This window comes from Cibotium barometz, chromosome 1, assembly GCF_041138505.1.
Source record: "Cibotium barometz isolate CiBa-2024 chromosome 1, ASM4113850v1, whole genome shotgun sequence".
Taxonomy (NCBI): domain Eukaryota; kingdom Viridiplantae; phylum Streptophyta; class Polypodiopsida; order Cyatheales; family Cibotiaceae; genus Cibotium; species Cibotium barometz.
This window is the reverse complement of record NC_141046.1, coordinates 36296747-36319606: the sequence shown is the minus strand read 5'-3', so window position 1 is coordinate 36319606 and position 22860 is coordinate 36296747. Positions and strand designations below refer to the sequence as shown.

The 22860-nt window shown below is 44.8% G+C and overlaps 1 protein-coding gene across 4 annotated transcripts; it reads right to left on the bottom strand.

The window, feature by feature from the left end:
• Positions 1–1444: 1444 nt before the first annotated feature.
• LOC147641942 (uncharacterized) lies at positions 1445–21875 on the bottom strand. Of its 4 annotated transcripts, none has more exons than XM_086801383.1 (6): positions 21742–21864; positions 20827–21657; positions 19674–20635; positions 19477–19566; positions 2026–2883; positions 1445–1940 (listed from the first exon to the last, which is right to left on the bottom strand). In XM_086801383.1, exons 2-6 carry the CDS (start codon positions 20906–20908, stop codon positions 1767–1769), a joined length of 2166 nt encoding a protein of 721 aa, XP_086657509.1. In that variant the 5' UTR covers positions 20909–21657; positions 21742–21864; the 3' UTR covers positions 1445–1766. The 4 variants fall into 4 exon arrangements, with proteins under 4 accessions (XP_086657509.1, XP_086657534.1, XP_086657517.1 ...); XM_086801408.1 differs by having other exon boundaries at positions 19677–20635; XM_086801391.1 differs by having other exon boundaries at positions 20827–21159; positions 21266–21838.
• Positions 21876–22860: the final 985 nt, after the last annotated feature.

Genomic DNA, 22860 nt, shown 5'->3' with positions numbered 1-22860 from the left:
TCTCTTGCCATTGGTGGTGGTGCCCAAAAAATGAGTATGAGCTTGGAGGTGAGTGCACAACTATGGAAAGTTCTCCACTTACTTTCATAAATTAATTCTATTTGTATGTTTTGATGCAGGAAGCTTTGTGAAGATCCATTAGGGGAAGGTGTACTACGTGACTAAAAGATTTTATTAAAAGAAAGATATTCCTTTCCGATGAGAAAATTCATGTAATGAAGATGGGGAAGCTATCTTGGATATGAAACAATTTTCGAAGGGGAGTCCTTACGGAAAATGGAATATGCTACCACAACCCTGTAAATCATCTTAATCACAACTTGGAAGCGAGGAGTTTCATTGGAGAGTGCTCCTTTTTACAGGACACAAGGGATCAATTATACTTGCTTCAATAATATTTTTATTGACCTTCTACAGCCACAGAAAGAGATGATCAAGTTCTATAATGTTATGCTGACGTTGCGCGTTTTAATTTTTTTGCAATATGCTACTGTCTAGATTCGTGTTTGTTTTCCTAATTAACTTGGTGTTGACGTAGGTTGTGGGGGCAAGCTAGTGATTGTTTTGAAACTCGATGAACCATTGTGATGGCCACCACATATTCCCAAAAAGCAACGCACTCCTTCCACTACAGAATGCTCAAATGGAGAAGCTCAATACCCTCTTAAATTCATCTATGACAATATTAAACCTATATAAATACTACTTTTTTATTTCATTCAGAAGGATCCCCCCCACTTGCTTGAGCCGAGCTGCAATTGCACACTCAAGAGTGAGCACGTAAATGACAGCAGGCAAACACCTACAACACAAAAGGAATCATAACAGGAAAAAAGAGGTAAAAAGACTAACATGTACGCAAGAAAATACCTCTCAAGTAGAAGAAGTGCATATGGGCAAAACTTCAACAGGCGACTCTAAGCAATAATGAGACGGATCTGGGCATGGCATCTACAAGACGAAGATGCATAATCATGCAGCCAGTATACCCCAGCAAAGCAAGCCACAGTACAAACAATTGACCCACAAGCAGGAGTTCAGAAAAAAGTTCTCACCCTCCCATCTAAGGTTAAGGACCCTCAAAAAAAGTTCCCATTGCCCTAAATGCATGGGTAAAAACACACTTGAACAGGGGACGACTCCAACCAATAATGAGACCTGATGACCCTATAACTACCACAAGGATCTGGGTATGGCATCTATGAGACAACGATGCCTAATGATGCAGCCACTATGCCCCAGCAAAGCAAGCCACAGTACAAATAATTGGCCCACAAGTGGCATCTATGAGACAAAGATGCCTAATGATGCAGCCACTATGCCCCAGCAAAGCAAGCCACAGTACAAATAATTGGCCCACAAGTGGCCCAGCAGGAGTTCAGAAAAAGCTCTCACACTCGCAGCTAAGGAAAGAAAAGGTTAAAGACCCATAAAAAAAAGATAGTTCACGTAAACTTTTCTTGCTATACCCAAAAACCAGAACTAAAATCAATGTTCACCAATTAGGGATACCGGCCTGCATCTGTTCTTGACTTTACATTTTGTGCTTCTGCACAGTGGAAGAGTGCACACCAAAAAATTATTCATCACCATAAGAATCTCACATTTCTCCTGCACTAACCTTTCCCTTTTGGAGGAAAAACATATATAAAAGTTTCAAATGCTTTGAGATCGAAGAGTTACTTCTACTAACGAATAATAATCGGGTCATGCAGCTCTTCCAAAACTTCCTGCGGACAAGTCTAGTGTATTGTTAAACTCTCATATCAATGCGTGTTGCTAGATAAAGCCCTTTGCAGAAGAGAGGAAGGCGCCTCATCTGTCTCCGTATCATCAGAACGGCCTGAAGACATGCTTCCTACACTGCCCACAAAATGATCAACACCAAGAGCCCTGAAGTTGTGATGGCCTCCATTGAGAAGCTGTTTTCCCTCTCTCATCTGTAAAGACCAGAATAAATTAAAAGGCATGTCAGAGCTTTAGATAAAGCAAGCACTACCAAAACTGCTAAGTGCAGTCACAGACCTGGTAGAAAGCATTGATCTCCTCTTCTGTCAGTTCACTGCCTTCTGCATTCTCTTCCCAACCCAGAGACCGCATGAAGGCAGCTTCCTCCTCCTCAGAGTCCCCAGGCAAGAAAGAATGTAGACTATCCTTCTGACTCTGAACAACTGAAAAATCTTTCACCTGGCTATCCACAATTAAGCCACTTCCAGAAGAATGCGTAAAACGCCCATTACTATGAATCTCCAATGATGACTGAGTGGAATGTGAGTCCTCACTTACACCATTCTCTTTTGCTTCAGAATCATTACCAATAGGAGCAACTTCATTAGCGATTGCAGCCTCTCTTGGGCTCAGCAAATCCCTCGCCTGATGTGATGAACCAGACATATTGGCATCACTTCCATTTCTAGCCGCCTTCTTTCGAAGTGCATTGAAAAAATCACTTCTGTTTTGAGCTTGAAGAGAAGGCCGTCTGTCATCTACCAGGAGTGTTGAATCCTTTGCCCGCAACCCATCTGGAACAGCAGCTCCCAGCAGTGAAGAGGCTCTGCGATCATGAGGCTGCTTGCGTTGCTGCCCAAGGACTCCTGTGGAAGAAACAGACATCCCTGCAACATTTGTAGCTGATACAGTGTTTCCTTGAGGAGTACCTTGAGCTACATTGGTTCCATCAAACTTTGAGGTGGTAGAAATCGTAACTCCATCTTTGCAGGACTTCAGAACAAGCAATTTGCCTTGGGAATGCTTCAGGGCAGGTGTTATTGACTTATGTGATGAGTTCAACTGCAAGGAACCTGACAGCTGCTTCAATTTTGAGGTTGCTATTGTACCATCCACTGTACGTGGAGTCTTGGATTTAGCTTTATCAACCAAACTCTGCACAAAAAGAGCATAATTTAGTTCAAAATCACTCTGAAATGCAATCAAAATAAGCTACATTGCTTTTCAGGGGAAATAAAAGCTACTTTGCTCATTAGAAGTTGCCGATGATCGTTAAATTAAGTGTGTGACCCCAAAAAAAAAAAAACATTACATATCACACCACCTTCTGATGGTCCCAATTCCAAGATTAACAAGGTGCAACACCAAAACCAATCCTTGAAGATCACTCGTGACCTTTTGCCCACATGGATGGTGGATTGGCCACGTCAGATATTTCGGTGGTCCATAAGTTTAACCAAAATAAGGGTCAAAATGTGTTTCGAATCAGGCACACCAACTATGATGGCTCTGCAAGTCAAGAGATCATAGATCACTACCATAAGTCTCATAATTGCTCATGGTGGATTGGCCACGTCAGATGTTACAGTGGTCCATATGTTTAAGCAAAATAAGGGTCCAAAATGTGTTTCGAATCAGGCACCAACTATGATGGCTCTGCAAGTCAAGAGATCATAGATCACTACCATAAGTCTCATAATTACTCATGGTGGATTGGCCACGTCAGATATTTCGGTGGTCCATATGTTTAAGCAAAATAAGGGTCAAAATGTGTTTCGAATCAGGCACCAACTATGATGGCTCTGCAAGTCAAGAGATCATAGATCACTACCATAAGTCTCATAATTACTCATGGTGGATTGGCCACGTCAGATGTTACAGTGGTCCATATGTTTAAGCAAAATAAGGGTCAAAATGTGTTTCGAATCAGGCAGAGTGTGGAAACCATGGCAATTTGGTGTGCATGTATGTGAAACCTTGAAGTGGAGGATCCTTCGGACAAGGTAGTGGGCAGGAGAATCTGCAATTGTGAGTTTTTTGCCAAATCAGCCCATAAAGCATAGCCTAAATGGGCTGTAAACAGTCTTTTCAAAGACTCTAGCCACAGAAAAAGCAACCCTCCAAAATAGATTTTAAAAATACCAAAAAAATATTTTTTATTTTTTATTTTTAGAGAGAATCAGCCGCGATTCTAGAGAGAGAGTGAGCGCAGCCATCAGCCCCTTCACACATGCGTGCCCGACACCCAATTATGTGCTTTCTCTCTCTCTCTCTCTCTCTCTCTCTCTCTCTCTCTCTCTCTAGGAGAGGCGCTCTATTTGCAGCCAAAAAGCGCTTTTTCTTGAGAGAAAAGCACCAGGTTCGTGTTGCTGCAGCCCTCGCCCCCTTCTTGGCTACCTAGTCTAGGCTATGGCAGCTGACTAGTGCTTTAATTCTCAGCCCTCCATGATACTGCTTCTCTGTCTCTACTCCGTGCCCATGTTCTCGGCTGAAAAAACAGCCCTCTTCTTGGCTGGAAAGAGCTTCTGTCTTGGCTGTAAAACAGCCCTCTGCAGATTGTAAAAGTGGCCCTCTTTATTGCCCCAAAGAAGCTCTTCTCCCGCTTTTGCAAGATACCATGTTATCCTCATCACTTCCTGCTGAAAAAGTCAACCTTGCCACACACACACAAAACTCAGCACCTTCTTAGAGTCGCTTTGATACCACTGTCATAATCCCGCGATCTCTCTGAGAAGAAAACTTGCAATACAAGCCATGAAACGCAAGACAAAGCAACAAACCCTAACCCTAGTAGGCAAAGCGGAAGAAACAAATCTGGGTGTCATGTGCAAGACATGCACAGGCATACCTCAAAGCTAGTCCTGAAGAGGCAACAAGATTAAGACAAGAGCAGAACCAGGCTGTGGAGCTTAGGTAGCTGAATTGGCAAAGGAGTTTACTGTTGGAGGACATGGTGAGCTGTCGGCGAGCGCTGGATGACCTGGATGCATGGGTGCTCTCCCAAGCCTATAAAAGGCACCAAGGCTCATTGTTGTGACCATTCATCCCCTTGTTGGCTGGGTCATAGAACTAGGATTTGTTTAGGTGTTTTACCTTTTCATGGGAGGCAGCCCTTGGCAAGACAGATGTACCTTTTTGTACCATATGAAATTCTGAATTTCCAGCTCTCACTCTCTCTCTCTACTCCCCCTTCTGTTTGTGTTTTTGCATCAGCATGTTCTAGATGGTGTTTAGGGCTGAAAGAAGCATCTTAGAGCTTCCGCATGTAACATTGGTGTCAGAGCATCAGGCTCAGCAAGGCTAAACACTGATTCAGTCCCATATGAAGGTGTACAAGTCCAAGGTATAGGAAAGTGCACAAGCATGAAGCCCAAGGCAAGGAACACAAGACCGGGAAGAACTCCCAAGAGGTTGGTTGGTGGTGTTCCACAAAGCCCAAAGGGAATGGCAGTCATGTGAGTCGGGAAAGGCTTTCAGGCGAGGATGATCCTCCAAGGGGTGGAGTGAGAGTGCCAAACTCATTTCTCAGGAATGAAGACCAAGATAGTGTTCAGAGACAAGGCAGGAACGAAATGGGGACCAGATGGAACCATCGTTGTCAGGTACGAAAAGTTCGATTCGGTACGGTACGTTCAAATATGGTCTCGGAACACATCGCTAAATTTTGAAAATAAAAATACGGTGGAGGTACGGTCCATTAAAAAATGCATAAAAATATAAATATAAATGCAAAACTTAGAGAAGTTACAACTTACAACTTACAACTTACCCAAAACGTAAAAATTTAGAATGTTGCAACTTGTAAGTTCCATAGAAAATGAAAGTAGACAAATGTACAACAGTACATGTGACATGTCAAAGAGTCATGAATATATATAAAGCCACAAAAGTCGGCATGCCGCATGGGCAAGTAAAAAAATGTGAGTACAAAAATGCAAAAGAGGACTATATTGGCTAAAAGCCTATGTCACCATCTATGTCAGGACTCAAAGCTATCGCTAGGCTCTTCAATATCCTCACTAGAGGAGGACACCTTAGAGATCCCAACAAAATCCCCATCGCTAAGAACGTTGCCCTCATCATCATATTCGGGCTCCCTAATATCACCATGAACTGCCGAAGAAGACTCCGCAATGGAAGCATCCTCAACTCTAATTGCTACATGGTAGAGCTCCGACTCGTGGAGCCACGTCTGACATAGGTAGCAGCTGGGCGATCAGAGCCTCAAGAGCCAAAGGTAAGAATAGGCCGAACCTGTACTCCAACTCTAGCTCGACAGCCACGACGAGTGCGAGAGACTCATCTATCGATCTCCTCTAGCTCTTTGTAGAGCTCTGCATATATGGCCTCCTCCTCTACATTACGCTCCTTGTGGACACTTTTAAGAGTGTCCACCGTCAACTTGAATTCGTCGATGTTTATCTACAAGTTTTATAATTGATTAGGGGCTAAATAATAAAACATTTAAAGTTATGTAAGTCTAACATGTTACATAACAATATACCTGTCTAGCTTGACTCATATCGTGCATTGCACGCACCATGCACAAGTTATTGCGGCAATAGACCAGCCGCTCTAACTGTCTCGTGCTCGATCGATTGCGTAACTTCGTGTGTATAAGTGAGTAGGAACTCCAGTTCCTCTCACATGCACCTGAAGAGCAATCCTAATCCACAATAAAAATAAACAATGTTCAGGATTCTAGTATCTACACATAATTTAGTAACTTGGTGCCGAGTGGTTAGTGGTTACCTGCGCTAGAATCCTCAAAGCCACTCTTTGTAGGTGAGGTTGTTGGTAAGTAAATGACTCCCATCAAAAGAGAGGCTTCACCATAGAATCCCTCCTCCAGCGTACTGCATTAGCGAATGCGAGGTCCCTCTGATCATTATAGTTGATGAGCTCCTGTAAAAACTGAAATTGCCCATTCTCATCATCGAGTAATGCTTTCGGTAAGAAAGCATCCCTAGCTGAAAGCAGCTCTTGATCAGTGAAAAGTGAGAGTGCTTTGTAGGCATGATGCAACAAAGCAGCAAGGCCATGGATAGGCCTCTTCATCCACTTCCATCTCTTCTCCACGAGTGCCAAGATAGCATCACGTCGAGGAGTAGCCGCAAGGGAATCACTATGAATTTTAAAATAAAGGGGAGAATATCTTATATGAGAAAAACGAAAGAACAAGTATTTAGATTCAACATTCTATTTTAGTTTATTACTTATTCTTGAATATTATTTACCTTGTTAGCATATACTCTGGATTAAGCTTATCAAGGACTGTGGTGCGGGTAATCTCAGCAATGGCCTCTCTCATAGAGTGAGTGAGGAGCCCCATAGTAGCCCCCACCATGTCTGTCATGCGTAAAACCCTATACAAGGAAGTAACTGCAATGACTAGGGTGCGGACCTGGCGCCAGAACTCCTCTCTCAAGCATAGCCGTTGAATGGCTCTTGCCTCATCGACACGCGAAGATATCTCACCTTGTATCCATTCCTGCCACTCTGGTGAAACCACTGTTACTGGGAGCTTAGGCATGACATCATAAAGGCGCTCTAGAAGAAGCCACATGTAGGCAAAGCGCGTCGAGGATGGCTTCTTCATCTCCAAGTCGCTGTTGTCATGTGCATCACAGATGCCATGGAGAAGAGGCAAACAGATAAAGACCATGAACCAGTAGAAGATGGACATGGAGCAGGACTTGGAGCAAAGCATGGATCAGAGGGCTGTTGGCTACAAGAAAGAGGATGCTGGCTGCCAGAAGAGCTGTCGGCTGACGTCAGCAAAGTGTGGGCAGCAGGCGCATCAAGAACATCTAGTCGGCTGCATTAAATGGATTTTTATGAACTTGTAACTGGCCGAAAAGCAGTCGGCCAGTTCCCCATGTAGTCCAAGGGCTATAAATAGCCCCCCTTGCTCTATGTTTGTCATTCAGCCCACTAGGGGTTTGGATCAGTAGGGTCCTAGTCTAGGGCAGAATTTTGGGTGTGATACCACCTTTTCAAGAAGGCAGCCAAGGGCTGCAGATATGTACCTTTTTGTACCATAGTATATACTGAATTTCCAGCACTTCTCTCTCTCTCTCTCTACTCTCTCTCTACCTGCGTTTTTGCATCAGATGGTGCGTTTTTGCATCAGAAGGTTTCCAAGAGTGTTTAGGGCTGAAAGAAGACTACCCAGAGCTTCCGCGTGTTACATTGGTATCAGAGCATCAGGCTCAGCAAAGCTAAACACTGATTCAGTCCTAGATGATGGTGTACAGGTCCAAGGTACAGGAAAGTACACGGATTCGAAGCCCAAGGCGAGAACACAGATCGGGAAGAACTCCGAGGAGGTTTGTTGGTGGTGTTCCACAGTGCCAGATGGGGATGGCAATTCCGTGAGCCAGATAGGTTCTCAGGTAACGGTCCCAAGGGAGGTTGATCCTCCAAGGGTGATGTGAGAGTGCCAGACTCAGTTCCAAGAATGAAGACCAAGACGGTGTTCAAAGTCAGGGCAGGAATGGATTGTGGACTAGAGGAAGACCAGATGCATAGATCTTCATCAGAGACAGAGTGGTTTGGAGAACAGACCGGATTTTCAGAGAAAAAGGTTTGCCAGGGATGGAAGATGACAGAGGGACTTCGGGACAGGATTGGGATGATGACAGTCATCCAAGAGCAGGTTGGATTCCCGTCATCAAGTTTAGCGGAGGGGGATGTCATGTGCATCACATATGCCATGGACATTCTCAGGGCTAGATCCAGAAGAGGCAAACAGATAAAGACCATGAACCAGTAGAAGATGGACATGGAGCAGGACTTGGAGCAAAGCATGGATCAGAGGGCTGTCGGCTACAAGAAAGAGGATGCTGGCTGCCAGAAGAGCTGTCAGGGCTGACGTCAGCAAAGTGTGGGCAGCAGGCGCATCAAGAACATCTAGTCGGCTGCATTAAATGGATTTTTATGAACTTGTAACTAGCCGACCAGCAGTCGGCCAGTTCCCCATGTAGTCCAAGGACTATAAATAGCCCCCCTTGCTCTATGTTTTAGTCATTCAACCCACTAGGGGTTTGGATCAGTAGGGTCCTAGTCTAGGGCAGAATTTTGGGTGTGATACCACCTTTTCAAGAAGGCAGCCAAGGGCTGCAGATATGTACCTTTTGTTACCATAGTATATACTGAATTTCCAGCACTTCTCTCTCTCTCTCTCTCTCTACTCTCTCTCTCTACCTGCGTTTTTGCATCAGATGGTGCGTTTTTGCATCAGAAGGTTTCCAAGAGTGTTTAGGGCTGAAAGAAGACTACCCAGAGCTTCCGCGTGTTACAGCTGTGATGGCGGAAGATAGTAAGGGCCTTGACTTTTTGACTGAAAAAAGTGACAATTTGCCTATGTCCTTCATAAGCAAGTCAAGGCAGTGAGAGGCACAAGGAGTCCATACTATGGACTTAAACTCCTTCTCAAGCAAGCGGCCCATCTTGCGGCAGTTGGACACATTGTCCGTAACCACTTGAACCACATTTTCGGGGCCAACTTACAAGGATGATGGATGCATGAAAAAGGAAAAAAAATAAGACTTGAAAGTTGAGTAAAAGGCAAAGGCTAAACTTTCAAGCTTCAAACTCAAAAAATAAAATTGTCTCTCACCTCGATTATGGCTTGTCGAATGTGGTGATAGATGAACTCGCCCGAGGTTTTCTTTCCCGCCTTTCCGGTATCCATGGCCCGCAAGAAGTACGTGCCAAGAGAGCAAGATACTAGAATGTTGAGGATGCCCCTCTTCTTTCTATCGGTCCATCTATCGAAGAGGATGGAACACCCATACTTTACCCATCCCACTCGGACGGGCTCAAGGGTCTTGTTGATTCTCTCCTTTTCTTCATCAAAAGCCTTCGTGCACATGTCATTGTAGGTGATACCATGCCAAGGGCCATGGCATGGTCCTACTTCGGCAATGGCCCTCACCATCCTTTGCCATTGAGGAGTTTTGAGAACACGAAATGCGAGATTGCACTCAATGACTGTGTGTGCAATCTCCACATTTGCGTCTTGTTGCTTTGCTCGGACCCAAGAGAGAGAGGCCACATTTGCTCCAATGGAGCCTCCAAGAGTGGCTTGTCTCTTGTGTGGAACCTCAAACTCACTTGGTCTCTTTGATGAGGGGTTGGAGTTGGTGAAGCAAGAGCCCCAAAAAACACCCAACAAACGGCTCTCCAAATGGTCATAACGGCGAACAAAATGGTCCAAAAACGGCGAAAAAAACGGGTAGGGAAAAAAAGGTTAGATCCGGATCGCACTAAACCGTACCACACTGTACCATATCGAATCGAATTGTGGCAGCGGTGCACGAATTGGGTGCAACTATGGATGGAACGGATGCATAGATCTTCTTCAGAGTTAAGAGTGGATTTGGAGACCGGGCCGGGTATTCAGTGAAAAGGTGGTTACCAGAGTAGAAAGGATGACAAAGGGACTCCAGAAACAGAATGGGATGATGACAATCATCCAAGAAGCAGATTGGAATCCCGTCATCAAGTTTAGCAGAGGGGCATGTCATGTGTAAGACATGCACAGGCATACCTCAAAGCTAGTCGTGAAGAGGCAACAAGATTAAGACAAAGAGTAGAACCACACTATGGAGCTTAGGTAGCTGAATTGACAAAGGAGTTTATTGTTGGAGGACAAGTGCTGGATGACCTGGATGATCTGTCGACTACAGCTTAAATAAATATTATGTCCTGGACCTGGCCGACCCGCAGTCGGCTAGTCCATGGGTGCTCTCCCAAGCCTATAAAAGGCACCAAGGCTCATTGTTGTGACCATTCATCCCCTTGTTGGCTGGGTCATAGAACTAGGATTTGTTTAGGTGTTTTACCTTTTCATGGGAGCCAGCCAGGGACTGCAAGACAGATGTACCTTTTTGTACCATATGAAATACTGAATTTCCAACTCTCTCTCTCTCTCCACTCTCCCTTCTGTTTGTGTTTTTGCATTAGCATGTTCTAGATGGTGTTTAGGGCTGAAAGAAGCATCTCAAAGCTTCCGCATGTAACACTGGGTGCAGGCATACTCACCACCCAACCATGACAGTCGTGAGCAAGGCTCACGTCCCCACCGAGCCACAAGCTAGAGCGTGATGCCCTCGTGAGTGCCCTGCCATCGTCCTCAATCTGCCCATATATTTGCTAATGAGAATATACATGTCTGTGAGCATTGGGATTAACGGATGCACATGACATCCCTTCCTGCTAAGCTTGGAGCACTAGGGTAATCCATACATCTTTGCTCCGATTCCGTTCCGGTCCAATTGAAGATTGCACCTCATATTCATGGGCTCAATCCCCAAGCTCTCTGACTTGGTCTTCAAGTTCTCTGGCTTGGTCTCTGGATCTTCTGAATTACATGTGATGTGGATGGATGTATGGAATATGTGGATGGATGTGTGGGTAATGTGGATTGATGTGAATGGATGAGTGGATAATGTGGATTGATGTGGATGGATGTAGAGATGATGTGGATTGAATTGTGGGTAATGTGGATTGATGTGGATGGATGTATGGATGGTGTGGATTGATGTGTGGGTAATGTGGATTGTATTCTCTTCCTCCTCCTCATAGGATTCGAAGAGATTTTCTAGAAGCTCCTCTGAACTGTTGAGACAACCTCATCCTCCTCCAAATAGGATTTGGAGAGATCCATCTCCTTGGGAACTATCGGGTTGACCTCATCCTTCTCCAAATAGGATTTGAAAAGATCCACTTGCTTGATCTGTGGTTTTGGTTTTGGTTTGGCTTCTGGCTCTAGCTTTGGTTTTGGTTCTAGTTCTCGCTCTAGCACGTGTATCTCGGGTAATGGCACCTCCTCGGGAATACCTCTTTCTGTGATCACGACTCTTGAGAACTCTTGTCGTAGAAGCTCTCTTTTCGTTGCATCAACACTCTCGGTCATGGGTTGCTTCACAACCCTAGGTGATTCCTCCTTGGCCTTTTTTGATGCTGCCATGAACTGTGCCCATGTTTCCTTGAGCTGTGCCAATCTTTGCTTGTACAGAAGTTGACCTTGACACGCCTCTTCTTGACACTTTACTTGATGTGCTTCTTTCTCGCGTTGTCGACAATCCTCTTCTATGAGTTGTTGCTCGTACTTGGTAATGATTTGTTCATACTGAGCTTGGCGTTCTGTTCCCTTTTGTATCGTTCTTCATCTTCCCGTCTCCAAACGACTCTACATAGTCTCATACTCATGCCATAACTCTCCTTTCCGAGCATCATTGCTCTCCATCGAGGTGAGGTTTTGGTGGAGGGAGTAGCAAAAAGAAGTCTTTTCCTGCCTAGGTTAGACCTAGGCTAAGTCTTTTGCAGATTCTACCCTACATGCAACCTATGCTACAAGCAAAAATAAAACGAAAACCCTAATTTGGTTTTTCCACTTTCCACATTGAATCTAGGACTGAAAACATTGTTGCTAAGACTGAACTCGTGCTACATATTCACGCTATTCCACGTATACCCACCTATTCTTATACCAAGACTATTGAATCATGGTTATTCAAGAACTTGCGCTGTGCACATAAGTTTTTGGAAGCAAAGTTTGGTTTCCAAGATTTTTTGGGTTTAGATTGATGCTTCGACTGGGATGCTGGTGAAGGAAGCCTTCTTTGCGCACACACATGTTGTCTAATCCCTGGACCGTGTTTTGGTCACTTGTCTCGATTGGGATTCGCTCTTTCGAGTAGTTCTTTCAATTTGTGGCATATGGTCAGCCATTGGCATTCATTGTTTCTAATACATCGCGACAGATCCACAAACTAGTGTTTTGTAGCAATCATAGCACGGGTATGGGGTGTATCATGGTGGTATGGGACACCATGATCCATCGCATGTTCCGAGGTTTCGCCAGATTGTCCAGTCTTCATTCGGACTCTGCGCCTACAAACACAAGGCTATCTCATCACTTGAGAATGTACATGGGCAAGCATGCACATGACATCCCCCTCTGCTAAACTTAATGACAGGATTCCAACCTTTTCCTTGGATGACTGTCATCATCCCAATCTTTTCCCGAAGTCCCTCTGTCAAACATCCATCCCTGTCAACCCTTTTCTCTAAAAACCCGGCCCGGTCTCCAAAACCACTCTGTCTCAGATTAAGATCTATGCATCTGTTCCATCTAGTCCACAATCCATTCTTGCCCTGACTCGAACACTGTCTTGGTCTTCATTCTTGAGAACTGAGTCTGGCACTCTCACATCACCCCCTGGCCGCTGTATCCCCCGCTCCTCCAGACCCGCCTACTACCACCAATGCGGTTCAGATCTTACCTTCTATGCATTCCATGCCATCCGTGGTACTTGATGCTAAACAGGAGGGTGAGGCAACAACCACACAAAAAAGCCTAATCCGAGCTTATGGCTCTGCCAAGGGCCGACAGTTCATAATCCTTTTTGACATGGGCAGTTCTAAGGACGCCATCTCTCCCCAGTTGGCTACCAACATGAGCTGTACCTTAGTACCCTAGAGCATTCATGGCGTTCCCGTGATTTCTCATCTCCAGGCCCGACGAGCTATGTGCAAGGGAGCAGCATGTCATGTGCAAGAAAAGCCATGACCATTTTTAGAGGCTAATCCAGAAGGGGCAGCCAAGAAAAACAGATTAGAGCTAGGACTTGGAGCACAAGGTGCAAATGAGGTAGTAGCTTGGACTTGGAGCCAAGGCTTGGATTGGCATTGGAAAGCATGGAAGCTGCTGTCGGCTGCCGACAGGACCAGTCGGCTGTACCAGAGAGCAAGGCATCTGAGAACGCACCATGACATAGCAAGAAGACCTATTGGCGCAGCTTTTATGGATTTTGTGTCCAGTCGGCTGGCCGACTACTGGTCGGCCAGCACTCCAAGATGTCCAAAGGGACTATAAAAGGGTGCAAGTGCTCATCATTGTATTCATTCATTCCTCTAGGGAATGGGTCCTTAGGGTCCAAGTAGAGACTAGATTTTGGGTGTTTATCACCTTTTGTATGAGGCAGCCTAGGGCTGTAGAAAAGTACCTTTTTGTACTATATGAAATATACTATCTCTCTCTACTCTCTCTTCTGTCTGCGTTACAGTTAGCAGAACCTCCTAGCAAGTTTTCCCCTCTGGCTTTGTGGAACACCACCAACAAACCTCCTGGGAACTCTTCCCGATTCTGTGTTCCTTGCCTTGGGCTTCGTATCCGTGTACTTTCCTGTACCTTGGACCTATACACCATCATATGGGACTGAATCAGTGTTTAGCTTTGCTAAGCCTGATGCTCTGATACCAATGTAACACGCGGAAGCTCTGGGGGTCTTCTTTCAGCCCTAAACTCCTGGAAACAGAATCCAAGGTACAGGAAAGTACACGGATACGAAGCCCAAGGCAAGGAACACAAAATCGGGAAGAGCTCCCAGGAGGTTTGTTGGTGGTGTTCCACAGAGCCAGAGGGGATGGCAGTCTTGTGAGCCAGATAGGTTCTCGAGCAACGGTCCCAAGGGAGGATTACCCTCCAAGGGGTGATGTGAGAGTGCCAGACTCATTTCTCAGGAATGAAGACCAAGACAATGTTCAGAGTCAGGGCAAGAATGGATTGTGGACTAGATAGAACAGATGCATAGATCTTATTATGAGACAGAGTGGTTTTGGAGACCGGGCCGGGCTTTCAGAGAAAAGGGTTGCCAAGGATGGATAGAGGGACTTCGGGAAAAGATTGGGATGATGATAGTCATCCAAGAACATGTTGGAATCTCGTCATCAAGTTTAGCAGAGGGGGATGTCATGTGCATGAAAGATGCCATGGACATTCTCAGATGCTGGTCCAGAAGAGGCAGCCAGATAAAGAGTATGAGAACCAGATCGAACCAAGATTTATGGAGCACAGAGTGCAGATTAGCTAGTATGGAATGGGAGAAGGACAAGCATGCACATGACAGGCAAAGAGGGGGAAGAGGAGGAGGAGAAGAAGGGGCAGCAGTGGCAAGTGCTCACTGCTTAGAGGGCACAAGGAGCAGCAGTCGTCGACAGCAAGGGGCACATGTGGGGTGCTGAGGTCTCCAGCATGGGCACATGGGGAGTCTCCAACGTGGGCACATGTGGGGCCTGGGTGCAACAACGTGGAGACTAGCAATAGACTCGCGCGAAGGTGAGGGGGTGACAGAAGCGCGCAACAGGCAGATCAAGGGCAGTCAACGTCGACGTCGATATCGACGGTAGCACGCATTTTTTGGGAGAAAAAAAAACAAAAAATTTGACATTTTAAAAGTGAACAAAACGTTTTGTTAAAGGTTTTGAAGGTTTTGTAGAAACGTTTTGTCACAAAACGTTTCGCAAGTTTCGCCAGACCAAAACGCGTTTTTTGGTGACTATGGATATGTTGTGGACGGACATGTGCTTTTTGGTCCGCTATTGATAGCATGTGCTTTTTAGGCATTCCTTCCCTATTTATTGGGGGGAGGGATACCAGTTGGGCACACACCAACAAATGGAGCACACGAGTGTGGACCGCATGGAGCGGGAGCACCATCGCGCAGGAGGCCATCGTCCTTGGGAGACAACCCCGAATGGTATGGGACACCAGATGAGGACGATGGCAAGGCACTCACGAGGGCATGACGCTCTAGCTCGTGGCTCGGTGGGGACGGCCAAGTTTGTGAGCCTCGCTCACGACTGCCATGGTTGGGTGGCGAGTATGCCTGCACCCAGATATGTTTCTTCCGCTTTGCCTACTAGGCTTAGGGTTTGTTGCTTTGTCTTGGGTTTCATGGCTTGTATTGTTTGTTTCCTTCTGAGAGAGATCACGGGATTATGACGCTTCTCTTGTCCGATTGCAAGTAGAGGGCTACAGGGATCTTTGGTATACATCATGAAGTTGTGAATCAACAAGATCATTCACACGTAGCTATGAATCAACAAGATCATTGTATATATAGCATGTTTTAGCAATATATAGTCGATTAGGTCTATCTCTCCTTCTCTTCTGTATCTTTGCTAAACATAGGATTAATGTTAATCTTCTTTGCTTAGTGTTAATCATGAACACGCTTCCGCGACACACGTCACAGAGATTTTGCTTAATAAGACCACACTCAGGCCTCCCCCCCCCCCCCCCCCCCCAAAAAAAAAAAAAAAAACCCACCCAAAAAAATGTACAAGCTTTGCAAGCCTCTTATCTTCCTTTATGGAGATGGCCAGATTTATCCAAATACACTTCTAGTGCATTTTATACAACAAGGCATCTGATACTTGCCCAAACACAAGAAAGCAATTCTACAGCCTCTATAAGCACTTATGTACATCTGGCTTTTACTCAAGCCCAATATCAAATATCACATAATCCTTGTTTATGAACTCATAAACATAATCTCTTGCCCTTACACCCACATTGCTGCTACAGCTTCTCCACAAGAAACTGGCCATCTAATGTGTAGAAAGGGTGCCCCAACCACCGGTACAGCAGGTACAAAGGCTGGTACAAGAGGCATTACAGTTGGTACAAGTCTTGATACAGCAAGTACAAGTGCCAATATAGCAAAAACTGTTGGAAATTATTTCATCCCCAGATGGACTTTCCCATGCACATTCATGCTTGTATCTGGGCATGAAGCCCTGCATATGCATCTAGGCACTACATATTTTTTGCCTATTTTTAGGCATCATTTCAGCATTTTTATGCATTGTCAGCCAGTCCTCTGATTTTCTACTGGCTAACCAGCTCCTCTCCCACCTATATAAAGGTGGCTAGGCTTAGCCTCATTCTTAGATCTAGTTTCAGCTTTTGCAGTGATAGGCAGCACCTTCGGGACCTCCCTCGTGCTGCTCCACGTCATGTACAACCTTTTCTAGTGATATTCAGCAATTATCTTCTTTTCTCTTTTTATGCTTGCTGTACACTAGCTTCAATCTTTGGGAATAGTCTTCTTCTTCTTCTTCTTCTAGCTTGAATGGAGACTTTCAATTCTGAAAATCAGAATTCAGCCAGCTTCTTAGTGTTTTGGAGAGAGAAAAACACTATGCTATGGCTGGAAAAATACTCTATAATAAGTGCACTAGATAGAGAAATAAACAAAGCCCAAGAAATATGTGAAATGAGGCTGGAAATCTGAATTTATAGAGTTGTATTCAGCCTAGACGAAAGCGCCTAGATGAAGACAAGGAGTGGAGGTTATTGCTCATGAAAAGATATTGTAGGGAGAGGTTTGTGCAAGACTTTTGGATCACAAAGAATGGCTACTAGCAAAGGAGCAACTCGTGTAGTAAAAAGTGGGGAAGAAGCTTACTCTTTTACTTTTCTTTTGAGTTAACTAATCTTGCATGATTCTTTTGGAGATAAGTGAGCTTGCATGCTTTACTTTTTAAGAAAAGTATAAACTTGCATGGCACATGAAAAGATAAAGTATTGCATGATGCATGCATGTAGTTGGAAAAGCTTGCATGTTGCATGCATGGAGGTTTCTGGCCATGCATGTTGCATGTACGAGGGTTTCTAGCCATGCATGTTGCATGCATGGGGGTTTCTGGCCATGCATGTCACATGCATGGGGATTTCTAGCTGTGCATGCCACATGCATGGGGGTTTCTGACCATGCATGTTGCATGCATGGGGGTTTCTCATCATGGAGAAGAAGTTTATCAACCATACTTAGCTAAACTATCATGCATGCATGGAGATAGAAAACCCACATAAGAGTGGGCTACCTTCAAAATATCAATTATTCCTGTACAAATCCATCAATACAAGTTAATTGAAGACAAATTATGCAACATACTAACCCATGGGTGCAATCCAGGCATCCCCAAATCCATGACCTTCTCATGCAATAAAATCCAAGCATTGTCCAGGCAAACAAAACAATACAAGCAAATAAAAATAAGCCATGCATACAAACAGGATCTCGTAGATTCAGCTAGCATACACATACATAGGAAGCTTAACCATAAACATTCCATGGCTATGCATGTAGTGTCCAACACCCATGTCCATGGATAATAGAGAATTTACAATATGAATCTCAAGAAATTAGGGAGTAGTTACTAACATCCCCGATGGGCCATACTCAACAATGTCAGACCAGACAATCGCAATAACTTATGAGCCTAGGTTTCACTTATATAGGCCACTCGGCTTTATAATTAGCCCCAGTGCTTTTATAAGCTTTTAACCCTATGATTACTTATAACTATGCCTCCACCCAAAGCCAGAGCCATAAGCCAAACCACAACCAGAACTGCAAATCGAGCGGGTGGATCTCTCCAAATCCCGTTTAGAGGAGGGTGAGGTCAGCCCGATAGTTTTCGAGAAGGTAGATCTCTCAAAATCCTATTTTGAAGAGGTCAGCCCAATAGTTTTCGAGGAACTTCCAAAAAATCTATCCCAATCATGAGACTACATGTGATTCAAAAGATCCAAATACCGAGCCAAAGAACTTGAAGCTTGGGGATCGAGCCAAAGGATATGAATTCAATTGGACCGAAATAGAATCGGAGTAAAGGTGTATGGAGTACTCCAGTGTTCCAAGCTTAGCAGGAGGGGATCCATTAATCCCGATGCTCATAGACATGATTATCTTTCCTAGCAAGTATATGGGCAGATTTAGAGGACAATTTGGACCTAATTTTGAGGCCCTACATCTACCTAGAAGTGCCCAAAACATGTGCCCATAAATGGGACACCTTTTGGGCACAGTTTGGAGGCCAAATATGACTTTTTGGACATTATTATGTAGGTAAAAAGGCAAAACCAATCTGAACACGACTTTCCATCCTATCCGTATATAACGGGCATGGAAAGGTAGAAATCAAATAGATCTCTCAAGCATCTCACAAGTGTTGGCAAGAATCCCCGGATAGAGCCAGCTCTAGGCCAAATGGCAAGCATCTAGAGAGCATGACAAAGCTATGGACCTAGCAAGCTTTTGTATGCACATAGATTGGCATGCATGAATTGGATCTAGGCCAAGATCCAAGATCATTGCACATATTCATGTTTGGAATGTGTGTTTGCTAAACATAGGATTAGCATTAATGCTTTTTGCTTAGCGTTAATCATAGACATGCTTCTACAATGCATGTCACACATTGAGTGCAATGTCCAGGGGAGTGTGCGGCACGATGTTCAAACGAGAATATTTTACCCCTCCCTATCAACCAATTGGCATAGCCCACTAAAGACACCCATATCATTTTGGGACAGCCGGTCCCCTAGCCAAACTGTCCACCCAGCTGTGAACCCAGCCTTCAAAGAGAAAACTGCTTAACCAAAAGTCAGAGACTACCTTTTCCTTTGGGTTTCAAAGGATCAAATCTCAACTGGAGAGTCTCAAGAGTCAAGCTCAAGATCATAATGTTATGAGGGATAAGATCATGTGAAGTAAACCATGCATAAATCATTGGCAGTCCACATATTGTACACCATAACAAGAATCGAACCTCCACTTCTGTAGAATCCACAAGAAGAGGATGCCAGCCAGACTTGCACACGAGTCAATCCTTACAAACAATATCCGATTCAAATGATTCTAACCTTATCTAAATCTGAAGGTGGCTAACTGGGAGAAAACACTTTTCTTTGCAATACAACCTAAAATCAGTTCACTAAACAATGTGCTAAAATACAAGCCCATATAAACAAAAATTGACCTTTGATATGACTTTTCAAAAAGTACCTTAAGCAAGCTTAGTTGATTGAAATCTTTCACTTATGAACATTCTTAATAGTAAAAGGCTGGAATAAATTCAAACATCCCATAAGGCTTGAAACTATACCATGGTCTTAGGCAAAGAAGGAATCATTGGAATCAACTGACGAGACTGCCTCAGGGCAAGCTCCTCCAACCTTTGGCTCTCAAGAGATAACTGCATACAAAATCACATCTGTTATAAAGAAACTTGAGAAGATACCGCTGCATTGGAGAAAAAAAAGAGAAACCATGGGTGAAAAACATAAGCTAATATTAAACCACCACCTGAGGGGGTGTTTGCACACGTGGTGGATTCTGAGTTAAGGCCTCTGCCATATTCAAAGGGGTCACAGTTGTTGCTGGCCCGGGCACAGGAGAAGCTGATGTCTGGCTAGAGGTGGTGATGGGGGCAACATTGACTGCCAAACTATTGCCCTGCACATTACCATTAGAAATAGGGGATTCTGCAAGAGCTGAGCTCCAAACATCAATTCCTCCTGCACAAGCACTAATAGGTGCTGAGACGGTTGAGATGGGGTTAGCAAAACCCCCAGGCAATGCAGGTGAGGAAGCTCGACCCAAATCTGGCTGTGAAGACCCTTGCCAAAGAGGACGTGGGCTAGCAATAGAAGCACTTCCAGAGCTCAAAAGCAGACTATTTTGTTTGTCATCTCCAACAAGATAAGGAAAGTTGCGTTCAAAGACTGCTTTCTGCATGCTAGTAGCCAAACCCCCACTAGCAGACGGCATGGTTGAGACAACCTCAGTCAGTTTGCGCAATCCACTGTCAGCAGATAACCTAGGAGACAGCCCCTTTGACTGCAACCGCATGTCAGTGTCATACGGTCCTGACAATCCTGCAGTAGAGAGCCGAAGCATTCCATGTTCCCCACGCTCCCTGTCCCTCTCCCTTTCATCTGAGACAACCCCAAGAAGCCATTCCTTTTTCTTAGGATGGAAGTCCCTATCACCTTCATGCTCATATTCTCGGTCACTCCATACACTATATCCATCTCGCTCCCAATTTGATGTGTCATGGCTGCGAATAGAGGAGCTCCGATTCAAGCCGGAGTGGACGCGCACTGTGGTGAACTGGTCTTTCTCAAGTAAACTGTTGATATGGCCTCGCCTAGAGGATGGGGAAAAGACCCTATCAGAAGAAGAAGATCCTCGAGGAGAGTCTAAGTGATTGCCAACTGCAAGCAATTGCTGTGTCACTTTGGTCCTGGAAAATCCTCCTTCATCTGCACATAAGTCATAGCCAAAACACAATCTGGCTGCTAATACCAAAGAAGCAAGTTTTGAAAACAAAGAACGGCAGCAATCTAAAAGTCATGAGCAATACTTTTGACATAAGTGGTTTAATGAATAACAGCAGCTGCACGTTGCAGGTCATCAGCATACTTTAACATAAGATCAAAAAAAAAGGAAATACCTTGATAATGGTGTGTGGCCAAACCACCCCCTGCAGCTCCCTTGAGCCATCCCGGGATGAAGGAAAGTTCACTTCTCTCCATTAGAAATATTTACCATGGTCCTGGATGTCGAAAAGCCGAACAAATCCTGATCGTTGCATCCACTTTCTTAGACTTGTTTTTGTGATCAAGCGGAGGTGCTAGCACCCTCTGCAGGACTCAGGGTGTAGAGATGACAGCAAAAATCTATGTTTTCCACACACACACCCCCCCTTCACAAATGCCAGAGGTGATCACAGAAAAACCATGCACGTTCTGAAAACAATAGCCGTTTCTGAGGCTGCAAATGACCTCTATGTGGATAAAGAAAAACAGCTCTTCAGAATCAAAAGCCTGAACCCGTATAAAAAACATAAAAGCAATGCTGGCCGTATAAAGATTCAAAGCATCCAGACCTACCAAGAAAACCTCGGTCTTCCTTTAAGAAAACAAAGGGAAGGCCGGTTGCGCAGAGAAGATTTCAAAAAAAAAGGGTGAAGAGACCCTGAGTTTGTCTTTACGGTCTTTCCCCCAGCTGTTGGCGTATATGCAGAAGAAATTATTAGGGTTTGGCTTCCTACACAGTGCGCTTCTGCCAATAGTTACGCCTACAGCAATTCGAAAACGAGGGAAGCTCTCTGAAACGCAGAATACCGTAGCTTTTCGAAACAAAAAGATCTGTGTGTAATTGCTATGGCGATACTTTCCTGTTCTTTCCCTAGCCTGCTCTCTGAGGCCGCCGGTGGAGATGCCGAGCACAAAACCTACACTTTCTGTCGATTCGAAGGCACGTTGAGACCAATGCAGTCTGGCTGCCGCGTAAAAGAAAAGTTAGGGCAAGGTGGTCTGCTTTTCTGTTGCAGGCAAGCGGGAAAGGCAAGATCGAAGAGACTGACCAAGAAGAATACGAAGCAGGACTGCTTTTATTCCGGCTATGGTTATGGCCAAGCTTTCTCAACAAGCGGAAGCGGCATCAGCAGCAGGCCTCGAAGGAACGAACTATATTACGTGCCAAAATCCCGTTAACCCAGTTCTAAAAGACCGGCGGTCCGAGATCGCGGTCGCAGACCGGTCTCCCAGCGATGCGTATCACCGCTCGATCCCACTTCCAGATGCTCGCCACGTGTCATTCTCTGAACGACGATTGTGTTCTCCGTGTCTCTCGATTTGCCAAATATTTTTTTCTCCTGTCGCCTCAGCTTACGTGCCCCATTGAAAGCCAATATATAAGCACCCAAAACGTTTTTTTGGGTTTCATTAATTAGTTAGAGAGGTAAATGTTAGAAAATCTTGGTTCATTTAACATTGGAAAAAAATAGAAAGTTTGAAATATTCATACCCTTTTTATTTTAGAAACAAATCTCATAAAATCAACTTAAAATAGTAAACGGATGCTTCGAATGCACGTGGACATGCATGCTTCTATATTGTGCTCTCTCTAGAGTCCCTCTTCATGGGCTGACGCCTCTCTTTCTCTCCCCCTGCTTGGGACAGTCGTCGTGAGGAATGGAGTGGGGGAGGGAGCTGAGCACGCTATGGGAGGCAACTACGCCAGTGGTGGACGGGGGAGAGAGGTTGCCATGGCTGCTTGTGGACTAAGCTGGGCGAGGGAGGGACGCGGACGTGCGACCATGCGAGAGGGCCAGTGGGTGGTGGACGGGGGAGAGAGGTTGTCATGGCTGCTTGAGGACTGAACTGGGTGAGGGAGGGAGGCGAGTAGGCACGAACATGCGACCATGTGAGAGGAGGTGAGCAGACGAATAGCCAAGAAGGTGGAGGAGGCGGGTGAGGAGGCAATGAGAGCATGCTTGGGTTGAAGATTAATTAAACGTACCCTTCATTAAGGGTACATTTAAACGTTCAATTTATTAATACTGTGTCAGCAGCATTAATAAATGCCACGACAAAATTTGGGTGAATAAGCACCCATGACAAAATGTTTTTTTCATTTCCATTAAATATAATTGTGAGATTTTCAAGAATAAGAGTGTTTTTCTAAGGTTTCATTTTAGTAT